The sequence below is a fragment of the Dermacentor andersoni genome, chromosome 10 (assembly GCF_023375885.2).
Source record: "Dermacentor andersoni chromosome 10, qqDerAnde1_hic_scaffold, whole genome shotgun sequence".
In the NCBI taxonomy this organism is placed as follows: domain Eukaryota; kingdom Metazoa; phylum Arthropoda; class Arachnida; order Ixodida; family Ixodidae; genus Dermacentor; species Dermacentor andersoni.
In genome coordinates this window covers 42,085,993-42,102,894 of record NC_092823.1, presented here as the reverse complement: position 1 = coordinate 42,102,894, position 16,902 = coordinate 42,085,993, and the positions used below count along the sequence as shown (strand labels likewise).

At 43.8% G+C, this 16,902-nt stretch overlaps 1 protein-coding gene across 2 annotated transcripts in view; it reads right to left on the bottom strand.

The window, feature by feature from the left end:
* LOC126546274 (uncharacterized) overlaps window positions 1-16,902 on the bottom strand; it is a 46,879-nt gene that overhangs the window by 14,467 nt on the left and 15,510 nt on the right. For both annotated transcript variants that reach the window (XM_050194428.3, XM_055062199.2), the window contains exons 5-7: window positions 14,763-14,834; window positions 10,038-10,133; window positions 6,776-6,947 (exon numbers count right to left, since the gene is read on the bottom strand). In XM_050194428.3, coding sequence (XP_050050385.2) covers window positions 6,776-6,947; window positions 10,038-10,133; window positions 14,763-14,834 — 340 coding nt within the window. The remainder of the gene's footprint in view (window positions 1-6,775; window positions 6,948-10,037; window positions 10,134-14,762; window positions 14,835-16,902) is intronic.

Below are 16,902 nucleotides of genomic sequence, written 5' to 3'. Positions count from 1 at the left end.
TTGTAAAGCTATCACAAGGTTCAGTAAAGTTTATTACCTCGGTCCGGTGCCTTTTCAGTCTCCGATCAGGTTTTGCTGAAGGGGGAGTTTTATCCATGAAAATACTTATACGTTCGGCAGCTAAACTGTGTGCCCTCCAAGAAGCCCAACACAGGAGTGTTTTAAAAACCACTAGCCATAACCATGTGGCCATGACCAAGGAAGGCCATGCTCACATGGTTAACCCTAGCCGCCCAGAAACTTGGAAACGAAATTAAGTATATAGGAGACAGGAACAATAGAATATTCAAAGGGAAAGATAAATATTTAAGAGGGGGCCAGGAAAAGGCGACTGCCGTTTCCCTCCAGGTGGGTCAGTCTGGAGGTGCCGTCTATGTGAAGCAGAGGCCAAAGAGGTGTATTGCCTTCACCGGGGGGCCTTAAAGGTCCGAACACCCGGCATCGACTCAACCCCCAGGATCCCCCTTTCCCCAGGCATGGCTAAGCCGATCATGGCTACACATGGGACAGTCCAATTCTCATGTTCTCGGGTACGTGGTGTCGCAGCGCACCAAACGCCTGCTGATGCAGACACCCCTGCAGGGATAGATAAAGTTGATTGCTGGAGCGATTCATCGCACGTGCTTGCAAGCTGGTCGGTTGACCTTTGTGAAAGAATAGCGCAGAATTGAATGAAGCACAAACACACTAAAAAGGAAGAAAATAGCGGACTTTGCGTGCAGGAAATTTCATTCTGGCAACTTCGCTTATCACTAACCTCGCCAACCATTTTCTTTTGGCATGATTTCACTGGGATCCAGCCACAGGGATGCCTTTCTCGCAGTTTACTATTTTATTAGAGACACAAAAAGAGTACCTTGCTGTATTTCCAAAATTATCAACTATTCCTATTATTTCACTTTATATTAAATTATTTTAGTCACGGAAGACAGGTGTGCGTTACAATTGGGGGCACGTTAGAATTGAGTAAGTATGGTACAGCCTGGATGAGGGACACCGATGGTGGAGATGGGTCACTGGCGGGCATTGGGAATATGGGAGGTTGAAAAGGTGCAGGAGAGGCAGCTTCAATCTCGCGACGAACAATGCAAGTGATGTTCTCATAGGTGGGGGCCGGCTGAACGGCATCACACGATGAAGTTCCTGCCGTATTGGGCAGTGGCACTCTTTGATGATGATGTCGATGGTGTCAACATTGGTATAAACGAGCAGATTAAAAGCGTCATTGGCAATATCTTTCAGCACATGAGAAACCTTCTCGGACTTGCACATGTGCTCATCAACCCGGCGGCAAAGAGCAATAAAGTCCTCTATGTAAGCGACGTATGACTCGGTAGATGTCTGTGCATGAGGCACCAGTTCATTCCGCCCAACAAGCTGCCAACCAGTGCTGTCACCAAAAAGGTCGCGGATCTTCTTGTTGAAAGAGTACCAGCTTGTAATGTCAGCATCATGTGTCTCGAACCACACCTGTGGTGGGCCATTGAGGTAAAACAGCATGTTGGCGAGCATAATGGTCGGGTCCCACCTGTAGCTGGTGTTGATCCGTTCGTAAAGGTTCAGCCATTTGTCGGCGTCAATGCCACCCTGGCCGGAAAACACACCAGGATACCAAGCATGTCTTTGTATGTCTTTGGAAAGAGCATTTCATTATGCACAATATGCTATGCTGCAACGTGTGGTGTGCTTGAATATTATTTGTAGTGGTAAATATTTTTTCCTGAGACCTATAAAAAATACCATTTTCTCATGGTAACGAAGTAGTTAAGGGCTCAAATCACCGCAGGCACGTCCGAAAAGCTCTGAATACCTGCCAGCACACTCATTAGGCATATCGGTGCTCGTACTGTTACAAGAGACGGCTGGTGCGCGCATGTATAATTAGAGAATACGTACTGCATCCCGTGACAATTGCTCCTTCCCACGCTTGTTAAGCTTCGCCGCAATACTTCACGGATGCTTCACCGCGTCACATTGCTGTGCTGAGGCAAAGCTGCCTTTCGGGAACCAACAATATGCAACGCACTGTGCTTTCTAAGCTTCGAAGCCAATCGCGATGATTACAGAGGCGGAGTCAGTGCTACTGCTGACAGCGGCGAATTATTTCCGTGAAAAACATGGCACCGAACAACAAGAACCTCAATAGCAAACGTCAAAGCAGCTAGGCCGCGGATCTACGTGCGAGAGTGCCGGTTCGAGGCAGCAAGATAATCAAAGCGGCGGTGTTGGCATTGATTAATGTCGTTTCGGACCGGCGGTCGCGGCAAAAAGTCAGAAAAATCGGCCGGCGAAGGGTTCTTGTATCCGAAATTTCAGACGTTCTTGTCATTCTCATACAATGACTCTATAGAATACGTGGTGGTGCCGCGAAGCTGTCCGCATTATCGGGCATGTCCCAAAAATCGGGCGCCTGTAAAATCGGTCGTTGACTGTACTCTGGCAACTCTTCCAACCGAGGACACGGCGTCAACAATTCGTTACGATTTCTCTCTTTTATTCAAGCCGGCATTCGTTCCCTTTCAATAAGATGACTCCTGCTTTTCCTTGATATAAGCACAACTTCCCCTAGTATTTCCAGACTATCCAAAATCCCTGAGAATTCTCGGTTTTCCCAGTTGGTAGACACCCTATAAACCCAACTTCTCCCCAAGGTTTTCCCCTTTTTAAATAATAAAAATAAATGCAGGTGTTGCAAACTGCAGAACACTGCAAATCTTTTTTGAGCAAGTGGTTAAGACAGTATCACAATATTAATAATATTAATACATATGTAACTATGCTATATGCCTCGTTTTTGCTTAACACTCAAGCAATAATTTACCGGCAATTTATTCAGCGGCTATCGACCTTGAGAGAATGAGCTTATTGTTTTTAGTACCACGTTATCTGAATACGACAATGGCGCATTGCATCACATTTCTTGCAGATCGCATACATGTAAACAGCAATAATGAGCCAGGAAGCAAATAACGCACCACTGATGTTCTGCATTGAACGGTACCTTCTCAATGTCACAACTATAGCTGTCACATTGAGATGTTCACCCAACTACGTTCAAAGAAGGGCGATTCCACTGATTTTATTGCACGAGCTTATATTGGGAACCAGTAAAACAGGACAACATGGAAGAACGAAAAGGCCAACAGGTCTGGGATGGACATGGAAGTATTCCCAATGCGTATGATAATGTATGCCAACAAGGGCTTGCAAGATAAAGAGAAGAATCACACCTCCTGCCATGCATGCCTGTATACACCACTTTTAAAAAAGTGCAGAGAACAAAGTGAAGAAGGAATCGTCAAACCCGTCTCTACCTTTTCTTCTTTTTTTGATGATGTGGCTTCTTTTAAATGTATTATTAATGCCTGCCACTAAGGATTGGTAGAGGTGAGTCCGTCACATGATTTGCAAGCATGTGTTTCTGTTTTGTCAATGGCACAGACTCAAGAGAGAAATGCTGTGTTTTGCTGACGTGCGCATGCACAATTTGTGATAGAAAAATGTGGGGACTGTGCCTAGGTACTACAGATGCAGACATACTTTTGCCTGTTTGTCCCTAGCCGAGTTACACTATGCGACCACAGATAAATACTTCAGAATAACCTCTCCCTCCGTTCGTCTTTCGTGGCATGGCACTCACAGCACTATGCTCGGGATTAGGAGGTCAGGCATTCGAAAGCTTGTTAAAACATTTTTCTGTCCTCTTCTTTTTTAACATCTGGATTATAGTGTCCCTTCCCTCCCTCACTTCTGCAGTAGTTTTTTTTGTCTATGCTTCACCACCATGCCTGCCACGGAGGGTTCCTGCCAAGGGCAGCGAAGCGACCCGGTGCAAAGCGCAGGGGCAAGGTCTTAGGTAGATGCCACTTTAGCAACCTCAGAGCAATGAGCAATGACACTATGCTACTGTGAATTTGTTGTTTTGTATGCTTCCCCATTGCAGACTCTCTACCGGCCACTGCGATCCCCTTTGAACAGAGGTTAAGCACCGGTTCTCACATAGCCCGTGTTGCCATCAGCTAAGGAAAACGGAGCAAAGCACACTCTTCCGCAGTACCTAAGTGCAGTCCCCAGATTTCACTCTCACAGCTCACACATGTGCACAGGCACTGGGCAAAGACGGCGCAGCTCTCGCGTGTCTGCGCCGTTGACAAAACAAAAATGCTTTGCGAGCAGCTCTATTTGCCATTACACGTATACGTGAGTGACTTTGCTTGTTTAAATACAATGTTTGTGTCCAAAAGAAGATCACTGCTCGTGTTAATTGTTTGTAAATGTTACAAGAAAATTCCGAACGTTGGATTGCCAGACAACAAAATCCCCGATTTCTCTTCGACTTTCCCGCCAGACAACAAAGCACCCCGACTTCTCCCCAGTTTCCCTCTGTAAAAACAACAGCTGATTTTTATCCCCCAAATTAAACGAAAAACCCTAAATATACCAGGTACCACTGTTTTGGAGACACCTTATTAGTACTGGCATACATAGTTGTTTTACTTCTTGTTGATGTTCATTTTTATTGAACTATTACTGTTCTCTATTGTTGCTCGGCGCAAGAAGTGCCTACCGCAGCCGAAATTGTTTTAGCATTGCTGCAAATTCTATAGCAAACGAGGAGGGTCTGATCAGACTGTATGGACATCACAAATAGTGTTGTACATCCTCAAATGTACACATGCACTAGCAATTGCTTCAGAATGTATGACCAGCCAGGTATATAAGTGGACATACACGACCCATTTTATCATATTGGACAACTGCATTCACCACTATTACAGTTGCCGACTGATTTTTCGGACTCCAAAAATTCGGACATGCTCGATTATTGGGTCTGCTTCACAGCACCGCCATTCTCTCCATAGACCATAATGTATAACTGCCAAAAGTTCGGACACCTTGCAACCTCTCGTCTGATTTTTCAGACGCTCTTTGAGCCAACTCGATGGAGAGCACCATGCACCGACTCTGACAGGTGCATGGTTCGACTTGCTGAATGCCATTTTTGTTTTGAACGGAGCCTCCTTGCTGCCCCACGAAGTAGCGCTACTGCAAATCCCCGCTCATCATCATCGTTTCTGCCTGGCTCATGGCTAGAGCAGTTCCAGTCTCAGCTTAGTAAGCCATGTCAAGACAATCCAGCAGCTGATTTGTTTCTTTCTTTGTGCACGACGCTGCGAATAGGCCCCGTTTTTCGTTTGTGTGACTGGTGACGGCGTGACGGCGTGGTGATGTTTGCTTTGTGTGCTCTGTCCAGCTTGCGGTGATCCAACGCGGCATACAGAAACATCGCGTCAAGTGTCTAATAGCGCTAACAGTGCCTGTGCAGACTGCGCTGGGGAATGCCGGCAAGCAGGTGCCGGGAGGCCTAGCCTGCTCCCTACTGATGCCAAAAATGTTCGGCCGAGACCTGCGCAGTGGTTGCATTGCGATTCCGGACACCGTCTCATTGGACAGTTTCACAGGTGCTGACACTGCTGTACTGACATGCGCAGAACTCGATGACGGCGAGATCATTCGTCAGGTTTCTGCTGCAGCGCCGGACGACGACTCCGAGTCGAAAGATGACGCACCATGTGCTATGCTTCCGTCACATGCAGAGCGTATACAAGCAGTGACGGTGCTTTCAGCCGCCTATAGTGACCGTACAACCCTCTCCGAGCTTCAGGCTTATCTGATTGCACGTAAACAGAACAGCGTGCAATGGCACATTCACGATTTCTTCAAGTCTACTGTTGAGCCCGAATAAGTGCTTGGAAATAAAGGATTTCTTCATTTTTTTTTTTAATCTGCTTTTTCGGACATTTCCGCAGTCCCCGCGAGGTCCAAATAAACAGTTGGCAACTGTATTCTGATTCGAGTCCTACTATTCCAATTACAAGCTTGCTCAATAAAGAGCTAGAGTCTCAACTAAACTCTAGGCAGTATTTGTCATTCCTCAGCGTCACTACAATGCGACGCTATTCAAGTCATGAACGAGACAAAGGGAAACCTAGGGACCTGATTTTTGTTAATCCCTTTCATGTGAAGCCAGCAGACAATGAAACCAAGGAAAGCCTAGGGTGAATTACTTGTTTTGATCGAAATGCAGACATAACAAAATAAAGGGAAATGAAACACGAGAAAAAAACTTACTGCAGGTGGGATTTGAACCAATGTCTTCACATTTCACATGTGATGCTCCTACCAATTAAGCTAATATGTCACCTCACTTTAATGCAATTTTAAAGAGAACCTCTTTTTCTGTGATATCAAATTGGCTTTGATGCTGCATTGATCAGACTGTGTGGAGGCAGCATAGTTTCTTGAACATAGCATTCAGTGTTATTACACTGCGAGCAGTGCCTAAGGTGAGGTTGGCAGGTTCTGGTGGAAGAATGGATGTGACAGCTTCCACAATGTGTTTCACCTGATTACCACGATGTGTTGGACCCGATTTTCTTTTTTTGTTTCCATGTGCCACATGGCTGTCATGAAGAGGACTTCATTGGTTCCGCATCAAACCATAAACGTGGTTGCCAGCTTTCAAGTTCAACAAAATTGACTTTCTTGTAACTGAAATTTCATTTTTTAGAACTGAACATTTTTACGACCCTTTCATGCAAAAAGAAAGAAAGAAAGAAATCGGTCAGTGACTGCACCTACATAGAATTCAAATTTCAATGTCTCAAAATTTCGACACAGTGAAATGCCAATTTTACTAACTTCATAACATTGAGGTCAAACTGCATTTTCACAGGCCTACCTCATTCAACTAAAAGAGCTTGTTCCAGCTTACCTACTATTACTAGAGTAGGGGCAAAGGGCGCACTGATGTTTGCCTTGGGGCTTCTCTGCATGCGTTGACAACCTGTGCCTGTTTAGGTGGTCTACCGATGAGAAGCAATCACCGCACATCTCGCAACAGAAGACTGGCACAGGCTTGGGAGCGATTTTGCTGTTTTTCATCTCTGGAATGCAAAAAGGGCAGTTTGCATGCCTGTGTATAAGTGCAAGCATTTCGTGCATGACTGCCAACAAGCACACAGCCTCAAAATATTACAGTAGCCATGAAACTTAAGGCAAAGGTCTGTCACTCATTGCCCCCTGGCTGCTTCTGTCTCTGACTGAAACAATGCTGCTTTTTGCACGAGCATTCCTCTTGTCCATCACAGAAATGTACAGACAGCTCCATTGCCAAAGGGAACGCACATTATCAGTGCATGAGCATATTCCCTTCAGTGGCAGTTTGTAAACCTCCACCTTTACGACAGATTATATGCGGAAGATGGTGCTGGCTATTTGCTATGTATACCTGCACAGTGCGTTGACAGCACTTCTGCAGCAATTGCAAGAGTGGAGCCAGCTGCCCACACATTCCCTTTGGTTGTGCACTTACCTGTACAAATGTAGTAATGTTGCTGATGGCATGCGGAACTTTCCGCATGTTAATTATAACAGAACAACAGAACTACTTAGCAAAAGTGCAGTTTTCAAATGCTGGCAAAAATCCCTGTAATGTTACACAGATATAACAGAGACCATAGATCGCAACTAAAGCAGTGCCTGCCCCACTGGTTACTCCTGATGTCCGTAGAAATCTGACCAATCGACATCATGTGTAGAAGTGCATAGGAATATGTGACAGGCTATCTATTTGAATGGAAAAACACTTAATAAAGACATCCTGTAGTAGATATCGCAATCCTGTTGCCTCAGCTAGATTCATTAAAGAGGCACGTACTTGCAAAACAAATAGTCGAGTGATGTTTACCAATCAAAACAGATTCACTAGTTAACTTTGTAACAAACTTAGAGCATATGCCCAAATTAATTAAAAATTTAATTAAATTATGAGGCTTTTCGTGCTGAAACCACGATCTTATTACGAGGCACGCCGTAGTGAGGGACTCCGGAAGTCTGAACCACCTGGGTTTCTTTAACGTACACCTAAATTGATGTTTTTGCATTTCGCCCCCATCGTAGAATGCGACTGCCGTGGCTGGGATTCGATCCCACGACGTCGTGCTTAGCAGCCCGACACCATAGCCACTAAGCAACTGCGGCGGGTATGTCCAAATTGCAAAACTGAAGCTAAGCAGTAATAATGTAAAGACAGGCAGATTCAATGCAACGTTGGAATCTAAATAAGGTGAAGCTTGTATGAGGTAGCAGCAGTAGTGAATGAAACGAGTACAGCCCCGTCGCCAGTAGCCGTTAGTTGTCTGCATCAAGGGGACCATGTACGATGCTTGTCGAGGGAAGACTGTCAGTGAGAGGTGTACGCACAGAGAAGTTTCACACCTACATAAACACCATTTCATGCCTCTTATGTTACAGCGGCAGACCCATTCCGGAATGGGCACATCCAGGAATGGATGTGCCCAGCCAGGAATGGGCACATAACCAGTTGCTCAAGTTATTTATATTTACTATGTGCACAAATACATCTGGCAAGGAAATGACAACGAACACCAAACCACAAGAAAAAAAAAAAGCCAAGAAAGCTTTGATTTTGCAGAAATCCTGTACTTAGTGCCAGCTACACGAAATATACCCTCAAAATTTGTTGAAATGTACTGATGTTACAACGAACATCTATCAGATACCCATTTTCCACAGTGCCGAGAAGGACTGTGCAAAAATCCATGTCTTTTGAAAGCACTGTGGAAACATCTTAGCCCTCTGGCACAAATTTTTAGGCTACATTTCGTAAAACTGAGCAGACTGCTTATCTTCACTTAAAAAGATTTAAATTCTGTGGTTTTACGTGCCAAAACTTATTAAGATATGATATTGAGGAATACCATAGGGGGGGGGGGGGGGGGGGGGCTCCGGATTAATTTTGACCACCTGGGTTTCTTTAATGTGCACCCAACGCATAGTATACGGGCACTATTGCATTTCACCTACATCGAAATGTGGCCCCCAAGGTGTCCTCAATTATGTAAGTGGGTCATGCACTCTAAAGTGTTTCTCCACAAAGTTATTTGTGGCTAAAATTTTTAAGTTGGACAAGATGACTATGCGTTTTGCCTTGCAAATAGTGTCCATCTCTTCAAGTCACCTAGCTATGTGACAGAACTGCGATATCAACCACAGTAAATATTCATAGCAAGTTTCGTAGTCCTTACTAATTCGGCATATTTAAGTTCCCAGATATTTCCAGCTTTTCCCTGAAAGCTTTATGAAAATTTCCTGGCAAAACACTGGCGCAGTCTGCTAGGGCAACATCGACCTAATTTTGATTCGTACACCTAAGTCAGTTGCCGAGTCCCAGAGAGGGTGCATGTTCAAAAAATTTCTCTCTCTCTCTAAATCAGACTTCATACCACCTTTAATGACCAGTTCCACAGCAGCATGACACTGTCAATTAATTGCACGTATTGGTTGTTCTATCTTAAGGTATCCATCATATTTTTCGAAGTTTCCCTGCCTTAGCCACAAATACGGCTGCAGTATGTAAAAAAAAATGATCTGGCAGTATAGTACAGTTGTACACTCTCTCCTCACAATGTTTGTGTGTCTCGCAGCAAATCCTTTCAATTAAAAAGCTACAGAAATTCGGAGAATTGTCTACTAATGCACAAGCATTGTTTGGCTCGCTGTGGCTTCGTTTTTGCTTAGTTTTGCTTACTTGCTTTCCCTAGATTATGCATGTCTACCCATGGCCTTCCCAAGTTGGCCCACAACCAAATTTAATTTGGCCCATGTCCAAATTCCCAAGCCCCACTCCCTAATTTAAGTTTGCCCACCCCATATTTCAACTTGGCCCATCCCCAAACTCATATTGTCCCATCCCCAAATTTCAGTTGGCCCGCCCCTACTATAAACTTCGCCATGCATTTTCTACGAATTTTTATTTTACTTTTTTGCTTTAAATTGTTTCTTATAGCTCAAAAGCTTCCAATCCTCTACATTTAAACGATCATAATGATTAAACGTCTTTGCAAATTATGCGTTCTTGTGCAGATACAATGCACTACACTTTTCGCATGACAGGGCTTCAAAGCTCGCCAAGAAATCCTCATGCATTAAAATGAAATGGCAATGCAACGCACTATTAATGATGGTTGGATCCCACCAGCAACGCAGAGAACCCGGTGAATCCAGTCCCGTGGCATTACCTGGAAACTGTCCTGTCGTGGGCATGTTCCCTGTAAAACATAGCAGTGTTAAAGTTACCTAGACCGAAAATTATATTGTTTCAGAGACTGTATAGAACTTTGTTACCTTTTTGCCATAACAGAAATGTGTAAACAACAAATTGCAACCTCCAACCGTCTATACCTGTGTGTGTGTGTGTGTGTGTGTGTTTTACAGTAGCACTCTGGGGTAATAATGTTTTCAAGTTATTGAGCACTCGGAGACCACACAAACACTTGGCAGCTCTTGTGAGCCAGAACCATGCAGATTTACCGTGAAAATACATGATGGAGCCATCTTCAACAGTTGAAGCTACAACAAAGCAGCAAGACACACCACTGTTGCACCATTCCATTGTCGCTTCTACAATAAACTGCACTTTTTTGTTTATTGTATATTGCCAAAATACAAAAAGGGGGCACTGCACTCTTTAGGGACTCAATGGTCAGCAGGGTGTAAACATGGCATCCTGTTTGATCTGCAATGCCCCATAGAAAGTGTGCAGCACCTAAAGGAGGCGCAGTAAATCACGGTAGCAGCACCACCATCGAACGTACCATTACCACCAGTTGTACAGCCCTCCCTAGTGCACCACATGCATTTCCACATCTTCACCCTCTTCGCACTGTGTTCGATGTCGTCAAAAGTGATAAGTCGCAGTCTTTATTGCAATAGCAAAGTATTACACGACAGCACAAAGTAAGGCTCAGTTTTATCGGCCGTATAATTGCAGTAAATATTTGCCTACTAATTAAATTAGCGAGCATGGTCTCATGCGTGCACAGGCAAACATGAACCGATCTCATTCGGTGAACACAAACGCCTGCTGTCACAACACCAACATGATGAAGAGCACAAACTGAAAGGAGCAAACGCTCCTGCTGCACCTCCCTTCAACACATCTCCAAAACATCAGATTATGCGACCCCCAGCACCAAGCGCACACGAAGACAACGAACATGCAACCACCAGCCATCTCGACTCCCCAGACTGCTCCCGTTGGAGATTACCTCCAAAGTTACCTCCAAGCACGGCTGGGGTGGAGGTGGAGACACACCCTCACCTCTTCCCATCTACGCAAAGGTGAACACAAAAGAGTGATGGTTTCTTGGTGTCATTTGGATTCATAATCCCATAAACAGCCAATTTTAATATTAATATCTGCCAACCCAGTAACCTTGAAAGTTGGGAGATTTGCCAACTGAGGCAGGGGAGGGGAAAAAGGAATTGTAAAAAAAAAATCATGTTCACTTTTCTTTTTTCCGGCTCGCACCAACGTCAGAAAAAAATTTGAATGGCTGCCAGCGAATTCGAATGGCTTGACAGTGAAGTTACTGGTCATCTCAGTGATCATAGTGTGATGGGAGATGGTGTGCGCATGTGTATAATTAAGGAACACATACCATATGTCCGATGAAAGTGACCCATTTGAACTTTTACTATGCTTCACCGCATACCACTGCTGTGTTATGGCAAAGCTTACTTAAACGAACCGGTCGTTAGGCAAGATATATTCGACCTTTGCTCCACATGTACTCCTCAACGCATGTTTCAATATGAACTAAGTGTGGTCTACACTGGCTGTGCACAAAAGGACTTGGATTTAAATGTACCCTTGGCATGAGGCCAATGATGCAGTTGTGGCTTCATGATAGATTTTTCTAATAATTATTATTTTATGAATAGTTAATTTGTTTTTTATTATTATTATTATTATTTGCAGTCAGTTAGGGACAGTTTTTGAGCGTGACTTAAGGGCGCATCCGGACAACTGGAAGAGTTGGTCGGAATTCGGGGGACTCCTGGACAAATCGGGAGAGTTGGCCGACAAGGATGTGTGCATGCGTAAATGAACTAGCACACAGCTGTCGTACCTAACACACAGTTCCGCCGCTCCTATGAACAAGTGGGCATGCACAATTGCCACAACCGCGCATGTGGCTCTGCCGAAGACTTTGCCTCGTCATCGCTTCGTTCAGCGAGACACACCTTCCATGCCTGCGCATGTTGCCGACCTCGATAACAGCAAAAGCTATAAGCAGGCTACGTGCCATGAAAAAGCCACTACTCGCCCCAAGACCATTCAACCAGACTTGCTGTGTGGCTCACGAGGCTACTGCTTCCTAAAGACTCCGCTGTATTGAATTTTACATGAATTATTTTCTAAATAAATAAACCAGTATATGTAGGTATTCTGTGTCGGGATCCTACACTTTGCGATCCCACAAACCTTTATATTGTACACTAAACTTGCTAGCGTGCATCAGAAATGCCATTTCATGTCGCTATGTTTATCACACCGACTGGTCACACAGAAAAGCTTAGGAACATGAAAAAAGTGTACATGCTTGATGTTCACTGGATTGTTTGCATGGTTTTAACTTTGACAATAACACTGGTTTCATTTCCAGGACCGCTCTTTTTTCTTTCTAGTACAGTGCATTAGGCAAGCATCTCATGATGCATCTCATGATGCTCAGGGCTTTGAGTTGTTCAAGAGGAGACAGAAATAGCAGGCAGCTTTAATGTAAACGGGATGCTCGGAGATAAGCATGGCAAAGGTCAAGCGAACAATTGGCTATGGCGAAAGCTAGGAGGTGAAAGTGCACTTGAAAAAAATTTAGCCGCTGGGTTTCAAATTGAACTAATTACAACAAGGCAAGCTGTGATCCTGTTAAAAGCGTGAGCACGCAGGCGTCATGATGTCAACAATCACGCACTTCATACTGCACACACTGCATATCCACTACTCTAGCTTGTCACAGAAGCACGGCCATGTTTAGAAACGTAAGAAAATTTGCTCCGCTGGACCTTTAGTAGAGTATATAGAGTAGACTATACATTCAAGAGACTAACAATCCAACAATTTATGGGTCACATTACAATGGCGTGAGTTATGTCTCCACAGTGCTTCACTATACAATGATTGCAATAACATTCATGACAGCTACCTTTTTTTTTTTACTCTACATGGCAGCGCTACAGTCATACCACACATTCCACATTGGGCACCAGAGGAACACATTTCGAGGTAATGCTATTCATTATGAAGCACGTGCAGTTCCTGACGTTTCTGACAAGGGCGTCTGGCCAGGCTCAGCCAGTGGAGTCGGTGGTGATGGGCTCTACATATGGCACCGGTGCTCGAGCCTTGCTCAGAGATTTTATCACCGTCTTCTCGGCCACCGCACAAGCTATGGCTGTGTAACTACACATTCGATGCACACCATATGCAGGTTGGTTGAGGAAGCTCCAGTTTCCACAAAAGTGCCAATAGCTCGTAAATTAGAGTGGAGATGGGATGTTTCTAGGCATAGGGCTAGTATTGGCATGTCCAGCTGATCACTCTAGAGCGCTCTAGCAGCGATACGTAAATCGTATGAACCAGCAGAAAACCTTTATTAAGAGACTAAGGCTGCTCGACTGTGCAAACAGACATGAAGAAACACTGCATAGATGCTCCACAAGAGTAAGCCAATTTAGGGCTACCCAGAGTATCTCGCCAAAATTAAAAATTTAGCCTCTTCTATGCTTGAATAGAGAAAAACGGCAAAGGCTTTTAAAACTGTCAATGTGAAAACTTAAGGTCATCTACAATAATAACAGCGTCAATTTTATTTCACTTCACAGAATAGATCGCAAATCGATTGAACTAAAAGTGTTTTGCAACATCTGACAAATGGCCAAGCCTCCCCTCGGTAAATCAAGCAAACGCAGTTGCAGAATAGCATGTACATGATTTACAAATGACGTTTTCTGATTATAACTAGAATTCTAACAATGTCATCAATATGTTGCAGCATAACAATAACTAACACAAAACATATCACAAATTTTAACTACAACCCACTTCAATTTACAATATGCATAATTGCAGAGAGACAAAAAAGTAACAACACAGCTATTATGTCTCTCATAATCAAAAACTGTTCAAAGGCTTGGAAGACAGATTAATGTTAATGTCTGATGTGTGCATTCTATTTTACAGGTATGGATGATTATTCAGAGTCATGTTGTTGGCCCTTACTGTCACTCTGCAAACGTACATCTGCCAAGACATTCCACACTGCCATCTCACAAGTTACAGCTACTGTTTCGAAATAAAAAATTAAACCACTAACATCTACCATGAACACTAGAAGAGCTATCCCTTGAAACCACATATACTAATGCCCAATGCATTTTACATTCTGTGCCATATAAAAAACTAGGGAGCGCTTTACGACTTCACTTTTGAGCAAATCTGAGTTGGGAGGCTTTCCACTTATATCCTTCTCTAATTTCCTTCAGTTTCTATGTTGCACAGGTTTTAGATTCAAAATGAGGTTAGCACATATTGCAAACCTCAGACTTGTTAATAAAGTCCATCTCCACTAGTGCTAGTTTCTTCTATGCACTATTATTGTCTTGTTTCAAGGAATGAATTGTCTGGGCTTAGAAGAGTTCATAAGCACGGCATCCAGACGTAGCAACTGTTAAGAAAAACACACTTTCTTGTAATAGCTATTAACAGTTTTGAGGCCTGTACCGGCTTCATTACAAAGGTAAACAGCAAATGAGGCCAAGTGAAATAAGCAAAAATGCAATGCACATGTAAACAGCAAATGAGGTCAAGTGAAACAAGCAAAAATGCAACGCACTGTTAGCCCCAGATGGGTCCCACCAACAGTTCACGAAACCGGACAAATTCGGTCCAGTCATCGTGGCGTTACCTGCAAGAAGCAACAGTAACACAACTGGTACGACAATAAAAGAAGCTGCGTTATCAATCCACAACATGCAACAAGTCTGCAATGTAATATGTTCAATGACATTTTGCCACACCTATGAGTTTTTTGTTGTTGTGAAGTCATTGTTAGTCAACACCATTTTTGGGCAAATTACCGCTCTCATGCTCAACAGTTAGGCTTTCCTGCGAGCAGCACTCAACATATTCAAGCAAAGCTTTCCGTGTAGCATGCACTGAGTCTAGAAGCGGTGCTGTTTATTAATTGCGACAGTAGTTCAGGTTGGCCATCTTTTCTGGAGCTTCTCCCAGCATTTCCTTCACTTGTGCCTCAGCTACGCTACCAGATTTGTATATACAGACCATCTTACCATGATTTTGGAAGTAGCAGCATCGTTAGTACAGCTTTCAGCACACTGCATCGACAGGTGGACTACGGGTTGTGCCAACGCAACAATATTTGTACTGCATCTGACAAGCAGACTCGCCAGGCTGCGATGCCTGCAAATTACCTGATACACTGGAGCACATGTACCTCTTGCTTGTCCGCACTATCACTCTGAACGGCAGGCATTGATCTCATCGTTAGCACTAATTAACGACAGGTTGTTCAGGTAAAAAGTGTGACTGGGTCACTGACCGGACATATCAATGAAGTGAGCCATTAGGGCCCTCTCAGAATATTTGGTTGCCACAGCCCTAGATTTAAGGCTGTGAATGAGCCCTTCGAACACCTACATTTATACAATCACATCCTACTGCCTGTCCTCATCATTACTCCTTAAGCCATTATTTTTCTCATCTTCCCTTTCCCCCTGAGCAGAGTAACACGCCCGGTGAGACAGCATTTCCTCAGTATATTCTCCTCTCTCTCGCTTCCTCAATAAAGCTTCACTTCACATAGATTCTAGCATTGGTGCTGAAGCTATACCAGGTGACAACTTTTTGTGACATCACAGCCAAAGCTCTAGAGCCCAAGCACACTGTTGTACTGCGCATCTGCACATACTCTGCGAATGTAAGCAACTGGAAGCTACAAAGTGTAGAACAAACCGTAGCAATTATTGTTTTCATATTTTGTTCAATATTTATTTTATGAAACCAATAAAAAAAAAACTCATGCAGGAATACCTCTGGGAGTTTTCTAAGTATGCGGAAGCCTTGTGCCACTTGCTCATCTCCACGCAGCCCAGTGTCATTACCAATGTTATGAAACTTTATTTGACCAGTATAAATGACAGCATTGTGGCGACACAAACTACTGTGGACAGCAGCGCAAGGTGAATTGACGCAGCAGAAGCTTGATGTGGGCGAGTTGGTTTTGCATACTTGAAGAAAAGAGCGCTACGAAGACGCGGACTAAAAGAGGATCATGTACGACGGACAAGGCGCAAGCAAACTATTACATCAGTGAGAAAAATGTCTGTTGTTGGAGGGGGCAATAGGAAACGCTTTTTGTGTGTGTTGGCAGCAATGAGGGGATGACAGCGACAAGGAAGAAAGCAACGTAGAATGAGGTCGGCATGTTCACATTCAATAAATGCTGCTTTCATTTTGTGAACGCTGTCCTCGCTTTTTTTTTTCGGCCTACATTCAAGGTGCGTTTTTTGTTCTTTTATTTTTTCGAACTTTCAGAGGTCGGTTTAGACTCGAGTAAGTAAAGTATAATAAATAAATAAACAAATAAATAAATAAATACCACATAGCCTGCAGGTTCCATGCAATTCTATGGGCCTGAACTTTTGTAAAAGTTTTTTTTTTTTTCCCAGAGTGCAAGCCTTACACAAAGCTGCCCAATGGTTATTCATCGAATCCTCAAAATGTACTCAGAGACTGCTTTTATTCAGCCATCATCGTCACTTCTGCTGCTGTCATCGTTTGACAAGCTCACCTCATTTGCGCTCTCCCAAAGCTGATCGTCCTCCATGCCATCTATTACTGTTTGACATTCCCATCACTTTAACGCTCTTAAAGAAAGTCTCAAATGAAATCACTAGCAATGCGTTCAGAATCCACCTGCACACTTTTTGAAGCAACACTCTCTTAATGTGCCC